General features: G+C 52.4%; 1 protein-coding gene across 2 annotated transcripts in view; it reads right to left on the bottom strand.

Annotated features, from left to right (window-relative positions):
- SCN4A (sodium voltage-gated channel alpha subunit 4) overlaps window positions 1–20,018 on the bottom strand; it is a 44,636-nt gene that overhangs the window by 22,535 nt on the left and 2,083 nt on the right. Inside the window, exons 2-12 of one of the 2 annotated variants that reach the window (XM_069786738.1) lie at window positions 11,528–11,826; window positions 11,080–11,213; window positions 10,091–10,186; window positions 9,319–9,447; window positions 9,083–9,174; window positions 7,032–7,340; window positions 5,128–5,191; window positions 4,661–4,802; window positions 3,591–3,803; window positions 449–604; window positions 82–205 (exon numbers count right to left, since the gene is read on the bottom strand). In XM_069786738.1, coding sequence (XP_069642839.1) covers window positions 82–205; window positions 449–604; window positions 3,591–3,803; window positions 4,661–4,802; window positions 5,128–5,191; window positions 7,032–7,340; window positions 9,083–9,174; window positions 9,319–9,447; window positions 10,091–10,186; window positions 11,080–11,213; window positions 11,528–11,791 — 1,723 coding nt within the window. In that variant the 5' untranslated portion in view covers window positions 11,792–11,826. Of the gene's footprint in view, window positions 1–81; window positions 206–448; window positions 605–3,590; window positions 3,804–4,660; window positions 4,803–5,127; window positions 5,192–7,031; window positions 7,341–9,082; window positions 9,175–9,318; window positions 9,448–10,090; window positions 10,199–11,079; window positions 11,214–11,527; window positions 11,827–20,018 lie in introns of those variants that run through there. The other variant, XM_069786737.1, reaches the window with a different exon arrangement.

Raw genomic sequence — 20,018 nt, 5'->3', positions numbered from 1 at the left:
ACCGCAAGCCCACCAGTGCACAACAGTTGGGCTAAACCAGCTGGCACACACAGCCCTCACCGAGGCTGGGGAAGGACGTACCTTCCATAGTGTTGGAGATGACACTGATGGCGCTCCCCACCCTCTTCTCGAGGCCTGGCCCATCTTGGTTACCCGCAGCGAGGTGGTTGTGGTCTGATTTCTCCGGCTCATTGCCTGGGTTGAACTAGAAGAAGAGGAGGCCACAGGGGATGAATGCAGAGCACTGCAGGCTATCTAATGCACTTAAAGATAGAGCAGGCAGAAAAAAGGGCATGGTCTGGAGAGACCTTGGGGTGCAACACGGGTGGACTGCAGAAAGGCTCGTAGGACCTGACCCACAACAAGCTGGGCGTGACCCTGTCTCTCCACTGGGGTTTACTGGGGTGGGCACCCTCAAGGGATGGCAGAGACAGAGCCGAGCACGTACATCAATCACTGTAGCGGACCGCTCCAGCTTGATCCTGGGGACCACTTGCCCGTTGCAGTCCTTTGCCTTGTCCTGGTCGCTGTTCAGGTCCGAGTCACGCTCCTTCTCGGCCATGCTGCTGGGCAGGGAACCGCTGCTGGATCGCTGGTCCTGCAACTGCAGCAACCCACGTCCCCATCACCTGCACGTCCGCAGCCATCGGGAGCTTCCCACAATCGCTGCAGGGCACCAGGCTAAGGAGGAGGGGGAATTGAGCCCCAGGACCATCCTGGGCAGGACTTTGTGACTCCAAAGTCTGCTGCTGCAGGACCTGGGCAGCAAACTCAGATCCTCATGAGCAACAATGAGAAATAACAATTTGCAGTAGCTAAACAGAAGTTGCAAGCCTTTCCTTTTCATTTGCACACCCCACCGTAATAAGCTCTCTGTAACAGCAGATCTGTTCAAATTTGGTTAGGGTGAATAATTCGTAAGGAAAAAACTATGCAAACCTTCTAATTTTTGTCTTGCAGGAAACTTCAATCTTTGAAACATGCTTTCATCCCAAATGGGAAAGAAGGAAAATCTTCAAGGCTCTTACTGAAATGTGATGGCCAAGATTTTTGGACTTGCACAGAATTTGTGACTGTTTGCGTCAAAATTTAAAATTTTTTTCCCAAATGTTGTTTTATTAGGTTTTCATTTGCACATTCAATCATTCTTTTTTTTTTTTTCTTTCCAACACTGGTATTAATATTTGAAGTTTACTACACCCTCTGGTAGCATTAAGGATGCCACAGCAGAGTGGGAACCTCTCTGTTCCCACTGCGTATCACTGAGGTGCAACACAGTTTCCATGCTTGGACTCTGGATATTAAATGGATCCGAGTGCCCATTTCTTGTAGGAGCTTTGCCCTCAGTCTTATTCCCTCCATCTTCTCCATTTCTCTAGGTGACAATAAAGGAGTATCATTCCTTAATAAAGCCTTTGGGCAACTCACTGGTTAATTTGTTCAGGGAACTGGCCACAGCACCAGCTTTATGCCCAGCCCTGAAGTCCCCATCCCTTGGGCAGGGCTTGCTTAGACCCATCCTGCAAACAGCAGCAGCCAGATAAGAGCAAGCCACTTCCTCGGAGGATGTTGTGGCCCAGCATAGATAAGCAGCGAGAGATAGAAGCTCTAGAGAGAGGAAAACATTGTTTTGTGTTTCTCTCTACATGCAAGGAAGCTGGTCTTTTGCCCAGACTAACAGTCAGATTTGCAGTGATGTTCCTTGTGGACATTGCTGACATAGACCAAAGTGATGATTAGAGATGGAAAATAGCTGGGCTGCAGTATCAGACATGACAGAAGCTTTTGCCTATGTTTTTGTAGGCATATTGTGCTGAAAAGAGACTCCCAAGGATGGGAAAGGGGCTAAGGTAACACCCCAGGACCACAATGGAGCAAATGTCTCTTGTCTAGACCATGCGTTTGCCAAGAAAGTTTGGACCAGATGATACTTGAGGTCACTTCCAACCTGATATTCAGAGAATCATAGAATAGTTTGGGTTGGAAGGGATCTTTAAAGGTCATCTCGTCCAACGCCTCTGCAATGAGCAGGGACATCTTCAACTAGATCAGGTTGCTCAGAGCCCCATCTAAGCTGACCTGGAATGTTTCCAGGGATGGGGCATCTACCACCTCTCTGGGCAACCTGTGTCCGTGTTTCACCACCCTCATTGTAAAAAATTTCTTCCTTGTATCTAATCTAAATCCACCCTCTTTTAGTTTTTAAAACCATTACCCCTTGTCCTATTGCAACAGGCCCTGCTAAAAAGTTTGCCCCCATTTTTCTTATAAGCCCCCTTTAGATACTGGAAGGCTGCTATAAGGTCTCCCCGGAGCCTTCTCTTCTCCAGGCTGAACAACCCCAACTCTCCCAACCTGTCTTCACAGGAGAGGTGCTCCAGCCCTCTGATCATTTTTCTGGCCCTCCTATGGACTCGCTCCAACAGGTCCACGTCTTTTCTCTGCTGAGGACCCCAGAGCTGGACGCGGTACTGCAGGTGGGGTCTCAGAAGAGCAGAGTAGAGGGGGAGAATCACCTCCCTCGACCTGCTGGCCACACTGCTTTTGATACAGCCCAGGATATGGTTGGCTTTCTGGGCTACGAGTGTACATTGTTGGCTCATGTCCAGCTTTTCATCCACCAGTACCCCTAAGTCCTCTTCTGCAGGGCTGCTCTCAATCCCTTCATCCCCCAGCCTGTATTGATGCTGGGGGTTGCCCAGACCCAGGTGCAGGACCTTGCACTTGGCCTTGTTGAACCTCATGAGGTTCACACGGGCCCACTTCTCGAGCTTGTTCAGGTCCCTCTGGAAGGCATCCTGTCCTTCAGGTGTGTCAACCACACCACTCAGCTTGGTGTCATCTGCAAGCTTGCTGAGGATATTATACAATTCTATGAAATGGGTGGAAATCAGGCAGCTTCAGAGACCACTCGCTTTGACACCAGCTCGTTTGACTGCAAACACTCTGCAGCATCAGGCATGCATATCTGCTCGTGTGCTGGGGGACAGCAGTGAGACCAGACCCCAAGAGCTGTGCATTGGCTCCTGCAAGGACACCAGGACTTCCCCAGGCAAGTCGCAGGGTCTCTCGAGCCCTCTCTTTTTTTCATTCTTGGCCAAAAGGAAATTGTTTGCTAATGCATTTAGTTTTGCTGCAACTGCCCTATCTTCCTTGAGTGCTTCTTTTGTACCCTGGTCATCATGTGCCTGTGCATGCTCTCTGCCAGGTTTCCTGCTCTTGATGTGCTTCAGGAAGATATATCGTTAGTTCTGGTGCCTTTTATGCCTTGTTTCTCACCTCCTCCTTTCAAGCAATACCACACCTCTGTGCTGCACCTCTCTGCTGCCTCCCAGTGCTCCCTGTGCTTTTTGGATGTGGAAATTAAATCTTTTCAGCCTTCTTTTTATCCCACCCAGGATAGTATCTCATCTTTTTGATTCAGCTGTGACCTACAAAATAGTTACTCAACTATTATCTTTGCTTACTACGGATCAAATGGGGCTTATTCTTGGATTATACATAGAGGCTCCACCATACTTGTCGGTGCCTCCCCTTTTCCCCCCCTATTCCTAAGGTTCCTCATTTTGGCCCCCACATTTTCCACCAACCATCTTCTCTTGCTCCTCTTGATGCTTCTTCAGCTGCTCCATGAGCTGTCGAAATTCCTCCTCCTTCTCCTGCTCCTCCAGCAACGTGGCGTCGTTTTGTTCTGCGTAAGCCATGGCCACCACCGCGAGGATGAGGTTGATGAGGTAGAAGGAACCAAGAAATATAACCACCACGAAGAAGATCATGTATGTTTTCCCTGCTGCACGCAGTGTCTGTGGAAAGAGGAGGCACAGGCTGTCACACCACCTCAGCACAGTATCGGTTTAGTGATGCTTCCAATGAAAGGTCTTGCACCAGGGCACCCTCCCATTTGTGGGAGGAGGACAGTATTTTGCTCCCATCTTCCCCAAGGGCTGGTCATTGCCCAGTTGACCTTCTTGCAGTCCACGGCACTGGGTTAGGACTTGTGTGAAACAGCCAGAAGTCTTGGCAAACCCAGCCATGCTGCTCTGTGCTGTCTGGTAGCCCGAGGGCTGCAAGCATGTATAGAGATGGGACCGATATTTCATCAGATACTTGCTTTGCTGTGACAGGGGCTAACATCTCTCAGCTCCCAAATTCTCAGGTTTCACCCTTAGGCCAAGAGTGGCCCTTTTCTAACTCCAAATCTGGGCATAATCATTTCCAGAGGACACGTGTAGCCTTTAGATGTAGGCTTGCTTTTATCTAAACAGTCTCTGGACCCAGGGTCAGTTGGGATTTTTATGGTGTCTGCAACTTCTCTGTAGAGGGTGACTCAATGCAGGAGACAAGTGACCTCGCTTTTCCCCCTTATCCCTTAGCTCAAGCCAGAGAAGTACTAGATACTCTTATAAATCCCCAATTTCCACAATACAGCTGACAGCACCATTGAAGCACACCTGGGCTTTGCCCTGGAAAATACACTGCGCTGCTCAGGTTGGGGAACTGGGTGGGACAATGCCCCATCTCTGCCGATCCCGGCTAGATACATAAACCACAGGACAAGGTCCCACAGGGTTCCAGTCAAGTGACTTTTTACCTGTCCTAGACCTGGGGCAGCATTGAAACGAGAGAAGCATTTGCACAAGGATAAAAATTTGGTGCCTACCAGCTGGAAGAGATTCTCCCAGTAGTCCTGCGTCATGAGGCGGAAGAGGGCCAGGAAAGCCCAGCTGAAGGTATCGTAGCTGGTGTAGCCGTAGTTCGGGTTCCTGCCCGCCTTCATGCACTGGTACCCTTCAGGGCACTTCCTACCAAAGGAGCCACAGGGGCAGCTGTTGTGAGACCCTGGGGCTGCCCCTCCTGCACCCGCAGCGAAACTCTCCATCCCTGGAGGTGCTGAGATGCTTCAGCAGAACCACCCCCGTCCAAGCTGATATAGTCGGGATGCCCGGACTGATACCCCCTCCAAGCTGATACAGTTGGGATTCCCGGACCATTCACCTGCAAAGCCACGTTCCCAGTCCCGATCCTCTCCCATCCCAAGCATCAGTGGTCCCACAGGCTCTGCTGGCTGCCTCGTCCCCTCCTGGGGAGCCAGAGGGGACATCAGCCACCAGCGTGAGCTGCACTCACCCAGCATCGCTGCTGTTCCCGCAGAGCAGGGCATCAAGCGCTCCCTCCAGAAAGTAGAAATTGGCTTTGCAGTTGGGGAAAGAGAAAGACATCAAAAAAAACCCCACCCCCAAACAAAACAAAACACCAAACACTGATTTTTCAAATTCTTGGAAGCTCATCGCTGTCAGGCAAATTCCCTGAATCCCAGTGCTGGTCACTGGGTTATCTCCTCTCTGCTGACTTTGCTATTTGCATTGAACTACCCGGCACTAGCTCAGACACCTCATGGCATTGTTTCACCAACCGAACTAGATGGTTCCCAAGCCCATCAAGAGCTCTGGAAACAGCCAGGTTGGCCAGGGTCAGGCTTGGCCTACCTTCTGGGAAGGTGGGTTAACATGTGGTCAAAGAACCAGGGCTGGTCCGTTTTGCTGAGAAAACGTACAAAATAGCAGGGCATTCCCAGGGAGCACTGAGCATGGGGGACTGCAGGAGTCCCCAGAAAGCCTGGGGAAACTGACTGCTACTCCTCCATGGCCATCACCTTCCTCCTGCTGCTCCCATCCCAACCAGCCCCTACCTGGTGGGGAAACCTACCCTGCTTACAGACCAGGGGTCCTTAAAGCTCCTCCTTACAGCTTGGGCACAGACCCAGAGCTACAGGAGCTGCCAAGCAATGCCATCACAGGTCAGCTGTCCCCAAGGACACATAGATGAGCATCTGGAGACTCCCACCCCAGGACATGGCAGAGGGCAGCTGGACTCCATCCTGGGCATCACCTAGCACAGCCCTTCCAGGAGCCACACAGGGATTTCTGGAGCTTCCTCAAAGCATCTCCAGCTCTGCCTGGCTTCTTGCCACCAGGCTTTTATTTAACCTATGAGGGCTCATCGAGGAGATGTCCCACTTGTAAAACTCCAGGCAATATGCTTTTGGCCTGGCCCCAATAGCTGTTAACCTGAACGCATGGCTGCAGAGTGCTGTTGCTATTTGCGCTGCACTCACTAGATCCTATGTATTGAATTTGCACCCCTACCAAGAAGCCTTCCTGTAATTAATGCCAGAGCTACTTGTACGGTCAGGCAAAGCAGCTCAGCTGAGACATAACCCAATCTTCTGCTGAGCTCTGTCAAGTGCCCTAAACGAGATGTGAAACATCCCTGTGGAGCATCCTGCCACTGTGCAGCTCTGCCAGGCAGATTTTCTGAGATTTTTACATTTTCATGGAGTTTAAAAACATAAAACCAAAGAACAAACAAAAAACCCACCACAATTTTTTGGGCCAAACTTGTTTCAAAGAAGTAGTAGGAAAGTAGCAAACTTGGAGACCTGTCTGAGGACCTGTGCTTGATCCCACCTCTCCCTCCTTCCCCTCCTGTTGGCTGTCACAGCGTCGCATGCTTGCATGCAATGCTCACTGGACGCAGCAGTACTTGGGGAAGGACCTAGCCATGATGCAGTGAAAGTGGGTGAGAAATGTCATTCCTGCATCCTTCCCTCTGGTTTTCCACCTGAAGTCCCATCTGCTCCTGGAGGGTTTGGTTTCCCTGCTGTGACCAGCCAGACGGAGCAGCTGTTCACCAGTGTCCTCCCCGATGGGGAGATTGTGCCCCCACTAAGCAAGTGGGAGAGATGGAGACACTGGTTTGTCCAGGCTTCCCATGGTGAAACCTTTCTGGAGGAGTTTAGCTTGCCCAGGTGGACTGCATTTTCCCTGGCAAGAAGGATTTGATCCCATCTGTCTATCCTGAGAGTATGCACAATCCCTGTTTCACCCACCGACCACATGTCCCTGCAAAGCACCTTGGCAAGAAGATCCATGCAAGCAAACCATCTGGGTCTGACACGGATGAAGAGCAAGGAAACCGAGGAGCAAGCCAGGGTGATGGGCCAGCAGAGAAGGGGGTGCACAAGTGTTTACCTTCATCGTTGATGTAGGCCTCGAAATCAAAGGTGCTGTTGCTAGTGAAGTTGCTGGTGAAGTTGCTGGCAATGCCGTCGGTGAAGTTGCCATAGAGCGTTGTGTTGGCCAATGTGTCGTCGTCCAGCCCCAAGTCCCACAGCAGGGTGTCATTGAGGGGGGGCCACCGCACACACTTCTGCCGGAGGTTCCCCATGAAGAGCTGGAGACCGATTAGGGCAAACACACTCAGGCAGAAGACGGTGAGGATCATGACGTCTGAGAGCTTCTTCACCGACTGGATCAGAGCCCCAACGATCGTCTTCAGCCCTAGGGGAGAGGTGTCACTACTGAGCTAATTGCTTGTTTGCTAATTATGGAGAACGTGCTACGGTGCTCCCAAAACATGCTGGATCTGGTGGGGACATGTGGCATCACCAAGTTCACCCCATGTGCTCAGACCTCCAGCTCTGTGCCCCATGTTGCATCCCAGCTGCCCCACGCATTGCTGGGCATCATAAACGCCTCCCCCAGAATTGTCACGTTTGGACCAGTGCCAGCCAAGCCTCCCCATGCCAACCTTAACCTGGGTATCACAAGCCAAATCTCATCTCAGGCTGGCACCCCTGAATTCCTTTGGCTTCACCTTTTCCCCAAATACCACAGTCAGGCCTTTTTTGGGCCAAGCCAGTAGAGTAGCTCACTTTGCTGCAGCACATGGAAAAGCTATTTGCCATCCCAGCTGGAAGATGCTGACCACTGCTCTCAGCTCCAGAAAAGCCTCTGTGGTTCAACACCCCCACATGCTGCTGCCCCATGGGTGGTTGGGAGCCCCCACGTACCCTCCAACCTGATTCCTTCAAGCGGGAGAAACTCAAATGTGTCCGAGTGAAGGTAACAAACTGACATCTGCATTAAGCGTCAGGATTAACTCATCCATCCCCCCCAGCATCGCTGTTTCTTCCACAGAGGAGGCTTGCCCACAGATCCTCAGTGGGCTTTTCACATGGAGGATGTCATTCCTGTCACCCGAGGTCTACACGGATGATGGGTGATGCTGGGACATCCTGACATTGATCTTAAAAGCAGCTCTGAGCACAGAGCTTTCTCATGTAGAGGCAATTCTCCAAAGACACATGATTTTTAGTCCTGTCATCATGCTAGTTGTTCCCCCCCCCCCCCCCCCCCAAAAAAAACCTATTTAGGTAAAACCCAGTTCTCCAAGGGCTTGTCTAAGTTGGGAACTGCTGAGGACAGCTGTTCTAAAACAGCTTATTTTTGCAACTGCTATTTCTGCAGAGCCTCTTGGGGGGATGTTATTCCAGAAAGAAGCAGGAGCTTATGTTTTGCTAAACGCAATTTTTAGCCTGTTTGATGGAGGCAAAAAACATTCAAATATGAACCCTAAAGATCTGGAAACTGCAGGGACACAAGAATTTATTCACCACAAGAAATTATCATTTTCAGTTCAATCTCATGCTTCTTCAAGGGGTCTGACCTATCATTTCTGTGAGCTTGCACTAGGTGGTACCAAACCAGGGTATTGAAATGGTATCAAACTTGGGAAACAGCCATCAGAGGTATTTGATAACATGCTCCTAACACTGCAGGCTGGATGTTTGGGGTGATGTTAAACACTTGCCACATGGCTCTTGCACTAATACCCATTAAATATCTCAACCCTAGCACCAGTGCAGTCAGCAGTGGGGACAAAACTAAATTTATGGCTCCAAGGACCAAGCAAAATGTATTGGTTAATCGAGACCATAAACACAACGTGAGCACAAGCCCACTTAAGGCATCTCCAAGGAGCCCTAAAAACACCACATCTGGCTCATCAGGGGCTTTCCCTGGCCAAACAACTGAGCACAGCTAATTTCAAGATGTAAAATCAGCAGGACCTGACCCAAAAGCTGAAATAGGTGGAAAATTATTTATAAGTATCAAATACCTCATTTCCTCTCTTTTCTCTTAGAGCTGTCAAAAGAACAAGGAACTGCTGTGAACTGTGGGAAAACCTAAGCTTGAGGGAGGGGAAGATACGGAGAGGAGATCCCTTCTTTAAGTCCCACCTGGTATCACGGTGATGGTTTTCAAGGCACGGAGGACACGGAAGGTCCTGAGAGCAGAGATGTTCCCCAGGTCCACAAACTCGGTAATGTAGCTGCAGGACAGGAGAGGAAAGGCTTTTAAGGGCTCTGCCAGGCACCCACCCCCCTGCTTCTCAGCCCTCCTCCCCAGGGTCATTCCCCCCGCCTCGGGTGCAGTGGCCAGACCTCCTGTCCTCTCCCCATCCCACCAAACTCACGCCATGGAGATGACCATGAAGTCCAGCCAATTCCACGGGTCACGCAGGAATGTGAAGCTGTCGATGCAGAAGCCTCTCGACAGTATCTTGATGAGGGACTCGAAGGTGTATATCCCAGTGAAGGCGTATCTGAAATGGGAACGGCGACTCAGGGGATGCTCACCCAGGACCAAGGGTCAGCTCAGGATGAGGTTTTGTCCACCCCTGCCAGTGGGACCATCTTCGGGAGCTGAGTTTGGGGGTTCACAGTCACAGGCTGCTGGGTTCCTTGTAAGGCAAGTTGGGAAATCTTGAGGTACCAATCCCTTTGATGACTATTCTGCAACACCTCTGATCCCTGCTGATGTCCCACCACCATCATGCTCTCTGTAAAACCCTGCTAAGCCCTGATTGTGCAGAACCACAGCAGAAAATGCTGGATTTTCCCCTTCTCACCTGGGGCTGGTTGTCCATGCTCTTTGGACTCGTGGGTCTGCTCAGCCTCTCCAGACTATCACTGCTGACCCGACCTGACCCAGCCTGCTCTGCAGTGGTCTGCTGTCACAGGGACCCCACCAGATTTTGGGCAGCTCTGAAACACTCCCACTCTTTGCAATGCCTAATGCAGAGCGCGGACATCCCTTCTGAGATCAAGAGGGCCACCAGCATCTCCCAATGACACCTCTCCTCCTCTGAAGGGTGCCTGGATCCCAACACTCCTCTCAGCCTTGGTCCTGCCCCTCCTGAGGATGGCCCCCATGGCTGGGGGAGGTTGTGGGAGGCACGGACTTACTCCACGTTCTTGGACCATGCCGGGGGGTTGCTCATTGTCATAAACACACAGTTGGTTAAAATTGTGATCATGATGAACATGCTGAACAATTTAAAACTTGGTCAAGGAGAAATGCTGTGGCTGTTGCCTAGATTCCCCCCTTCACACGGTTATGAAGGCAAGCACCCCTACTCTTGTCCTGATTCCCACCTTGGTCCCATGCCCTGACCTGCTCCTCCTGCAGCTCTCTCCCAGCTCAGTTCTGTGCTCCCATGCATGGTCCTGGCCCCTGCCATCCCCTTCTGCTCCCTTCCCATCTCTGTGGTGCTGGGTCTGCCTCCCTTCTTGTTGCCTATGCTCCTTCCTCTCCATCACCCCAGGATACAGCTTTCCCCACTTGCTGATCCCTCTGCCCCTCTTTTTCCTCCTACCTCCTGGCCACCACCCCCTGCTGCCACCAGAGCTCTGCTGGGATCACTTCCCACCCATCCTAGTGCCCCTTTTGCTCTTGGCATCCTTTCCTGTCTTTCCATCTCTGCTTGTCTCACACCAAAAGCCCCAGCACTGCCCAAGTTGCCTCCTTCCCTGTACCCCAATGTCCTGGTTCCTCTGCTTTCCCTCTCCCAAAGCATCCTTTGAGCTCCCCAATTTGCCCACTTCCCAGATGGGACAGGATCCCCTGATCTGTAATCATTTTCTTTCCTCTCCGAGTCTCTCCAGACCTCAGAGACCTTGTACCTCTTCCTAGGAAGCTCTACCACTTAGGTTTCCTCCCTTCTCCAACCAAGACTGACCTCTTGGTGCCACCAAGGTGCCCAAAGCCTTCAAGCACCCACTCCTTGGGAAGGGACCAAAGCATTGGGATGGCTGGGCAGCGGGTCCTGGCCATGGTGGGGGCCAGCCCAGGAAATTTGCTCGCCACACCATCATGAAACACTTCTCTCAGCCCTCTCCCAGGACCGTTTGCACTCTGACCATCAGGGTTTGACCTGGCAATGGAGCAGCATCACAGAGGGCAAGGATATGAATGGACAAGCACTTTGATGGCTCCTCTGCGGATGGGGTGGAAGGGCCCCAGCAGGTAGAGGGCAGGGGTCGCCGAGAAGCGGAAGATGGACTTCCCTTTGTTGAGGACTATGAACGTCTGTGGAGAAAAGAAAGGAGGGAGATAGGTTAGCCCTTCTGCACACCCCCGAAACACCCACAGATCAAGTGCTGCCATTAGAGGTGAGACCTCTATGTGTGCTTTGGATCTCCAAAGGCTTGTGACTGCCAAGGAACAGATGCTCTGCTTTGGAGGAGAAGCAACCACAGTAGTTTGGGACTACGGATCACCAAGATGGGCTCAGATGAGACCCTGGGACATGGTGGAAAGAAGAGGAGGTCCATGCTTTGGTCTTTTTCTTGGGATTTACATGTAATGCCAAGTCTACCCATGGGCAAAGCTCTGCCCCTCACCTTCTTATCCTTGTAGAAAGGGTCCAGGTCCTCCAGGGGGGTCCCGATGAGCTCCAGCGGTGGGTCACCATAGATAAGGGGCAGGTTCTTGCCAGCTTCCAGATCCCTCCTGGGCTTAATCTCTTCTTCCTCAGGCAGCTCCATGTGCTGCTGCTTTACCTTGAGTGCCTCTGCCTCCGCGATGCGCTGCTCGATGGCAGCCAGCGAGGCGGGCGTGAAGGGGCGGAGGTTTTCGGGGCCCGGGATGTGCGGCAGGCCGGCCATCCTCTCATTCTGCTCCCAGGACTTCTGCGCCCAGCCTGCTGGGGAGAGGAGGGCTGAGAAGGCAATGCCAGCTGGTGCCACTTTGGGGCATTTTTGCTCAGCCCTTGAAGCCAGATGATGGCAGGATCTTGGTGAGTTTTTGCAAATGAGTTTATTGCAGGACTATTGAACTCTCAAGAAAGATTATTATGCATGGATCACTTGCAGATGGAGCACGCTGTGTGCTCCTTCTCCTCCCAGACCCCCATTCACCCTCTGATCAAAAAGCACCATCAGGTTGAGCACCATATGAGCTGAGCAGCTGGTGTCCCTGGCACCAGCTGGCTGTTGTTAGACACGCAATTTCACAACCTAGACAGGGTTGTTCAACAAAACAAAACACCTTCGGCATCAGTGGCACCGCTCTAGCTGTCTCCCCTTTGCAATATGCTGCAAGGCATGGGCAGCTTTCCTCCTGCACCTTGTGCGAGCAACATACAGTGCTCAAAGCAAGAGGTTCCTCAGCCAGAGGAGCTCGGTCCTGCAGGATCAGTGGCCCATTTCACAGCACCCATCCATAGGAAATACAAGTAACCTGCAGTGGTTACTCTGCAGCGCTGGATGGCTCTGCTCCTGAGAGAAAGGGGATAAAGTCTTATCTTGAGCCAAAAAGCAAGGCAATAATGCCACTTTCTAATTTTAAGGAGATCAGGATGACTCCCCAGACAGGAATAGAATGGGCCATTTGGGAGAGATAAGGGTGGCTCCAGTGAGCAGCAGAACAACAAAAATGGTTGGAGAGACCAAAGCCGGGATGAGCTGGGTGGTTGCACCCAGCGAAACAGGCTGCCATGCCCTCAGGGAGGCCAAAACACCTGGAAAAGGCTTCCTAGACACCAGAAAAGTTCTTGCTTTGCATCACCTTGCCTCTGCTTTGCCTCGATATCTGTTCAACCCATAAACACCAGCCTGTGTCAGATGAGCCCAATATACCATAACAGTTGATCCTGCTTTGCAGGGATACTGGGATATCTGGGCCTCACCCTCCCCAAAATGAGCATCCCACTGGCAAGCAGTGACTCCTCCATGCACCAAAACTTTCTGTGATGCTGCTGAGCACTTGCCTCCAAAAAAGCTATAGGCTCAAAACTCCTCACAGACCCAGCCCTGCCATGCTGAGAGCTGGAAACCTTCAGCCCTTTGTAATTAAGGAGAACTAGACATTTATAGATAGCCCTGATGGGAAGAGAGACTCTGGGTGCATAACAGTATTGACACATTCCCATGGTGATTATAAAACCAAGTGATAAAAGCAAAGGGAGGTATTGATTTTGAGCAGTGCAGGATAACTGCATTTTAGAAGCCACCACGCTCCCTCACTATCACCGCTGAATTGAATCCCGGTGTGCAAAATGCATGTTCTCCTGCCAAGGGCAAGCAATCCCCAAGGCAGCACATCTTTGTGGGGGTATTACTGCTCACCCCGCCATTGCATCCAATCCCAGGGATGAAGCAGGGACTGGCTCCCAGCTGCAACGTCTCTTGGGCAGAGACCACCTTCATCCCAGTGTTCGAACAGCCCCTTTGTGGCTCCAAGCACCAGGGCTTCAATGCACGTTCAAAATGCAGCTAGTAGAGGGATGGGAGCAACTTGTTGCCTTTTGGAACAGGGCAACCTTTAAAAAAAAGATCAAATGACAAGAGCACCAATTTTTGTATTTAAACTTATTTTAGAAGAGGGAGAGTTTTGTCCTTGCTGAACAGGGTTATCTAATAAGATAAACCGTGTCACATCACTGCAAAGTGGAGTCGTCTAGCACTGTCCACAGCCCAGCTTGTGGCCCAACCCGCTGCAAAACAGAGCCCGGAGCAGCTACCCCATCTCACCCCAGGCCTGCTGGACCCCAAAGGTGGCACCTCATCAAAGCAAGCAAAAAAGGAATTTTTGCCACTGCATGTCTCTGCAAGGGGACTGTGCCCATGGCAGCGGGTCAGCAGGGTACCACCATTGCTTCTTCTCATCCAGAGTTATTCTGGATTTACCCCCATTTCATGCTCTACTTGAGCAGCTCTGGAAACCTGCCCTTTGCATTCCCTTGATACAAGTGGCCTCAAAGCTCGAGCCAAAAGCACTGGGCTGCGTCTGACTCTATTGCCCCGAGTCCCACCGGGGATGCACTGATGCATGTTCAAGCGGGACCCACAGCACCCATGGCGGGGACCAACCCACCCCATCTCCTGCAGACTCTTAGGACTCACAGGAGCTTGTTGGTCTAGGCAGCCTCAATTGCCCTGGAACCAGGGTTTTGCAGAGCTGTTAGGACAAGCCTGCTTTACAGACCACGCCAGCGCTCTGTAGGGCTCCAGCCCCTTCAGCAGCACACTGCTCTCCAAGGCTTCGGTGCACCGGGTGCTACATGGCCCACGTCTTCCCTGGAGCCTCCCGCTGGGTGCTTCCCCTCCAAACCCCCAGCAATGCCCCGTCCCCGCTCACTGCACCCAGCCTGCGGTCCCAGCCGAGGTGGCCGTGCCTCCAGCTGCCACCAGCGATCACCGCAGGAGTCAAGTTTCTGCAGCCCCATGACTCTGCTCATTCCTCCCCCTGGCAGGAGCGAGCGCAGGAGGGGAGCTCAAGCAAGCAGCACCAGCTTTGCTTTCGGCCCATATCTCCTCTTCCTCGGCTGAAGCCACGCTGATCTGGCTGCCAACGGAGCAGCCCCTGGCAGCACCAGGCATGGGGCTTGCAGCCACAGGGGAAGGTGCTGGGGGTTGGCAGCGCTGCCCAAGGCTAAGCAGGGGGTCCTCAAAGGAGATGTTGCCCTGGGCATGGAATTGCTTTGTTGCTTTTTGGGGTCTTTGGCAGCATCTGCTCCTGCTCTGGCCACTTTGTGGCCACCCAGAGATAGTGGATGACCCTAGGGGGGAGGATCAGGACTTAAGCCTATGTCCAGCTCCTGCACACCGCAGCCCTGGAGCCATCAGCATCACTGGTTCATCACTCAAAAGAAAAGGAGCCAAGAGCCAAACACAGACTCTGCAGGGGGCTCGGCCCAACACCCCTCTCCCCCAGTGAGCCCAGTTCCCACACCAGTGTGTGTGGGAGACAGCCAGGTCCCACCACCCCAAGTGAAGCAGCTCACCGTGGGACCAGCCACCCCCAGCCACTGGGACAGGGTGAGCAGCCCCTCTGCTCCCAGCGTGGCACATCCTGGCACATTTATAGCAGCTGCTATAAATAACTGAGATCAAACTCTTTGCGCCTCCGATAGGTAAAAGCAGTTTGGGCGCAGCAACAGGTGCTGCCTCAGGCACAAATCACCCCCACGGTGCCGTGGGGCTCAGCCCCAGCTCTCCCCAGGAGCTGGGTCCCCCCAGAGTCCCTTATTAAAGGCAGATTCTTGCCCCATCAGCTTTCCTACTAAGAAATCAGTCACTTAAAATGTCTCTACAAAGCTCTGATCTGCTATTTATTGCCGCTTTAAATTTTGGACTCCCAGCTAAGCTGGATAACTTTTTTATTGTGACACACTTGAGCTGTTGCTTTTGGCCTGCCCGTGTCCAACACCTTGGCTGAGCATCTCACCCTCCCAGTTCAGCATCAGCAATTACCAGCAGGCAACTGGGAGCAGCTCCCTGCTCAGGAGTGCATGGCCTTTGCTTTGATAGAAATTCAGTTTCCTCTGATATTTTTGCTACTCTGTGGCCACACAAATGAATTGGCCTCCAAAATAACCCGAGTGGTTTGGAAACTACCAGAGATGCTGCGTAATAGGTTCTGTATAATCAGGAGAGACAGAAGGGTGACAGGGTCCTGTCTGAGACTGCTTGGAGAGGCACCCCGTCCAGAACTGGCACTTCATCCCTGCACAGAAAATAACCTCCTGTGGGCTGAGGAAGAGGGGGAAGGACTTTCTCGGCTGCTGCATGCAGATGTGTGGCTGTGGGGGACACTGGGTGGCCGGGGGCCTCCCCCCATCCTGCTGACCCATGCAGATCCAGGGCTCTGCTTCCCCCTTCCTAGAACATTGGTCTGGGAGAGCATCTGCAAACCCAGAGTCCCCCAGCCTGGTAAGCCAAGAGAGATGTACTTGTTCCCCCACCATACTCAGGGCTGGGTTAACAAAGACAGATATGACAGGGGTGTCTCAAGTGAAGACACGCTGCTCCTGAGATATCTTGGCTCTACAGATACCCAGAACGTGGGAGACAGCAGTGGGACCCTCTGAGTATCTGCAATGTTGCAGCAAGACCATCAAACACATCTTGAGGAGCTGCCCTTACCCATCTGTAAACCTGCCCTTCAATATTCACCCTCTTAACAGGAAACACTCTGGAAAGACCCCAGAGGAGACTGATATGTACACAAGTCCAAGACAGAATACAACCTGAATGGTCATCAGCAAGTGTAAATCAGCATCACTCACCAAGATACAGCAGAGCCAGGTGATGCTCAGCCAAGCACTCGCAGTGCACAGCACAGAGGGGAATCTCTGCAGCAGGGATTAGCATGGAAACATGGACCTCACGCACCAAAGCCAGCAAGCAGCCAGCTCTGGGAGAGCCGGTGCCAAGGAGCCCAGAGCTGGCCCATATGCTTGTAGCTATGAGAAGTCAACGCTGGGGCAAGATAAGCCGGCACCGAGCAGCTTAAGAGCTCTGGAAAGCAGACCCTGTTGCACATGCAGCCTAAACCCATCACAGCTCACGGAGAGCACAATCCTGTAGCACCCCCTCCTTGCTACCTGCACCCCAACTCCTCCTGGGACACACCACTTCCACCCAAACCAGCACCCAGAGGCTGACTGCACACAGGACAACCCAACCCTCTCCATCCCTCACTTATTTATCCCCATGAGGACACCCAGGGTGGGGCAGGATGGTGCAATGGGGACCAGCTGGGACTGCAGGGTTTGGGGATGAGTCACAGCTCAGTGATGGGTTCTCAGTCACATGCATCCCAAGTGCTGCTACAAACACCATCGTCCTCCGTGCTGCTGATCCCCGTGGCTGCCATCTCGCTCGCCCAGGAGGACCCCCGGGGCCACAACATGGGTCTCATTCTCCCAACCCTGCTGCATGCCCTGTGAAGCCCCCCATAGCAGGTCCCCTCTCCATCCCTGCATGCATTAAATAGGTTTTAAAAAAACAAAATCACGTGTGCTAAGAGACCGGCTGCCAGGAGAACATGTATTTGGTTCAAATCCGGCCCAAGGGCACAGACACTCGGTGCGGTCGGGACGGCATTTATATGCCCATGGAGGACAGGGAGCTTACGGCGAGGATTAAATACCACAGTCCTTATACCCTCTGCATTTCCCACTTCTCTACACCCGACTACTCACCCCCAGAGGTGGGACCATAGGGGAAAGGAGAAGGAGCAGGGCCAAATCCTGCCACCGCACCTGGCAGGGCAGAGGGATCCCAAACAGCTCCAAACTCCACCGGGTGCAGGCTGCGACGCAGGAGATGATGTCAGCCCCGTGCTGCGGCGGTGGTGCCATCCACTGCTGCGGGTTTTGTTTGAGCTTCAGGATATTTGTGATTTTTTTTTGTGATGCTTGAGTGTACGGGGTGACACGGTGCTTTGTTGTAAAGTCTGATGGTTGCAGAAAAAAATCCTTTCGGCATGGTCTTTGGGATGTCACAGCTTGAAAAAGTCCTACGGGGTGTTTCTCTCCTACAGTATTTTCCCTGAGTTTTGGAAAAAAGTGGGAATATTGAGGAAATCGAATGTGAAATGTTTTTCTTCTGCCCACAAAGAGCACAGGGGGTGGAGAGATTTGCTTTAAGTCACGCACATGGGTGATTTACCAGCATGCTGAGCAGGGCCCGGAGCTGCATTAGCATTTCTGAGATTATATGAGTTTCTAGAAGTAACTAGGATAAACACCCTTCAGTTGTGCCAGACAAATTTAGCCATTTTATAAACAAGTTTATGTCCCTTTCTGTAACATGATAATGTGCTATTTAAGAGTCTGGTGTTTACTATCCCCAGATATATTGTCATCCCTTAATGCTTCGCTGTAACTACATTACAGAGACTATCTGGAAAGATATGTGAAGTGTCCAAAATTTTCTTTTGCAAACAAATGCCTCTTATGACACTGCTGTGGGACGCTGGATCTCCACCACCGGGGAGGTTCTCAGCCCACCATAAACTCGCTCTGTTTTCAGGCTGCCCTGTTTTCAAGGCAGGTGGTGCTAAGTTTTCACGAAAAGAAAGTAACACCAATAAAAAAATTAAGAGAGTCACCCCATTCCTTTTCCCCACTCTATTTTCAAATAGCAGTGGGCTTGGAAGACTTGGAGTGACAAAAAAATAAATTCTTCATTTTCCAGCATTATTCTTTGAATTTCTGAGTTTTTTAAGCACTCGGCTGGGTAAGTCCCATGGGCTATGCGACTCAAACACCAGCCTCTCGCCCGCCAAGCCCAGTGAGCACCGCTGTGTCCCATTAGCGACATGTCCTCCCGTGCCGACTCCTGTCACCACTGTGGTTTTTTACCCTCCTCTGGGTGTGTTTGTTGCTTTGCCTGAAGTGTGGCCCAAGCCAACTGTACTGGTAGGAATGCAGGATGCTTCCAAGCAGCATCTGTCATCCTGGGGAGCCGGATGAAGCTACGCTGCCTGCAATTTGCCCGATACTGAGCAAAGTTGATGGTCTGTTGAAAGCCCTTGGAAAACAACATCAGAGCAACCCCAGCGCTGGTGGATGCTTTTCCCAGCCAGACCAGGGGGACTGAGATGCTGCAGCAAGTTCATGCTCTTTAGGTGCCATCGTGGTCCCTCAGGGTGGTCCAGACCAGCCAAGGTCACTCACTGCGTGTTACCCACAGGCCACCCACAGCAAGAGCGATGCTGCTATGGTTGATCGGGCCAAATGCAAAAGTGCATGCTTGATTTTAAGCGCATGTTGAATGAGTTCACTGCTATGGAATGATGCTGCTCTGCTGCTTTCTGCCTGCTAGATGCTGCCTTTCTCGGGCAGACCAAGAGGTCTCCAAACACTCTCCAGCCCCCTTCCTGGCAGCAGCCAATCTCCCCCCCCTCCCCCCCGCCTCGCGATGCACTTTGGGACAAGGACACCCACCAGCCGAGCGCTGTGCCAGCAGTTGGGGGATTTACACTGAGGAGGAGAAGGACGTGATGCACAATCCCGTGTTTCACAGTACGTTGCAGCAGCACCTTCAGCGGGGCCCCAGCCGCGATGGGTGCCCTGCACGTGCCAAACAAGATGGTGCTCCCTGGCCCTAGCTCCTTGCAAAGACACAGCTGAGCCCGTGTCATCGCTGGCTTCCTTTGGAGAGCCAAATCCTTAACGCTGAACATGATAAGAGGGCACCAGCCTCCCCCTGGGACATAAACCGCTAACCCCCCAAAAATACGTGCCCTGCAGAGGTGCCTCCTCTCCTGCCACCAGCATCATAAGTCGCGTGGAAATTAATTTCATGCAATTGACCGATTGTTATTGTCCTGAATTTACTTGAACTCTGGCACTTCAATGCCTGTTCGCCCGCAGCCCTGCCAAGGGTACCTCGATGTGCTTGAAGGCGGGGGTGAGATACATAGGCTGGAAGCTGTGAAGTCCTCAGATACTCTCCCGGGCCACAGATGGAAATAGGAGGTTGCAACATCCTACAGCAACGTGCTAACCCCCTCCTGCCTGGAGCCGGGGGATGCAGCGGCGGGGGGGTACCAACCCATCCCCACCTCCTTTCCATCCCACTGTCCCTACTGAGCCCCAGGAGGGGATTGCTAGAAAGGGGACACCAGGATGAATGGCTGCTTGGGTTTATTTTGGGGGGGCTTTGGCCACAGTGGAGGCTCAGGCAGGTGGGGAAGGGTTAAAGCGGGGACCCTGTGCTTGCCCACTGCCCACTGCCTGCACTCGGGTGTCATCCAAAGCTCCTGCTCCTCCCTGCCAGCAGCTCTCATGTCAGGCTTAGAAAAGATCTGAGCAGTGCTGCGAAGGCAGCAAGGGGACAGCGTGGGGGAAGGGAGGATGGCGTGGGGCTGTAAGGGAGGATGGCGTGGGGCTGTAATGACCTGCTATCGGGATGCCAGGAGAGATGCAACCCCACCGGCTCACGTAGGGATCACCAACGAGCAGCACTGGGAGCAGGTCCCAGACCTGATGCTCCCATGGGATTGGCAATATCGGGGCCCTTGCAGCATCCCAGGGCTGGAGAATGCCCATTTTCCTATCACAGCCTCTGCACCCCAATACCCCATACCAGACACCCTGCA

Source organism: Haliaeetus albicilla, chromosome 7 (assembly GCF_947461875.1).
Source record: "Haliaeetus albicilla chromosome 7, bHalAlb1.1, whole genome shotgun sequence".
In the NCBI taxonomy this organism is placed as follows: Eukaryota; Metazoa; Chordata; class Aves; order Accipitriformes; family Accipitridae; genus Haliaeetus; species Haliaeetus albicilla.
The sequence above is the reverse complement of the archived record's forward strand: the minus strand, read 5'-3'. Positions and strand labels throughout refer to the sequence as shown.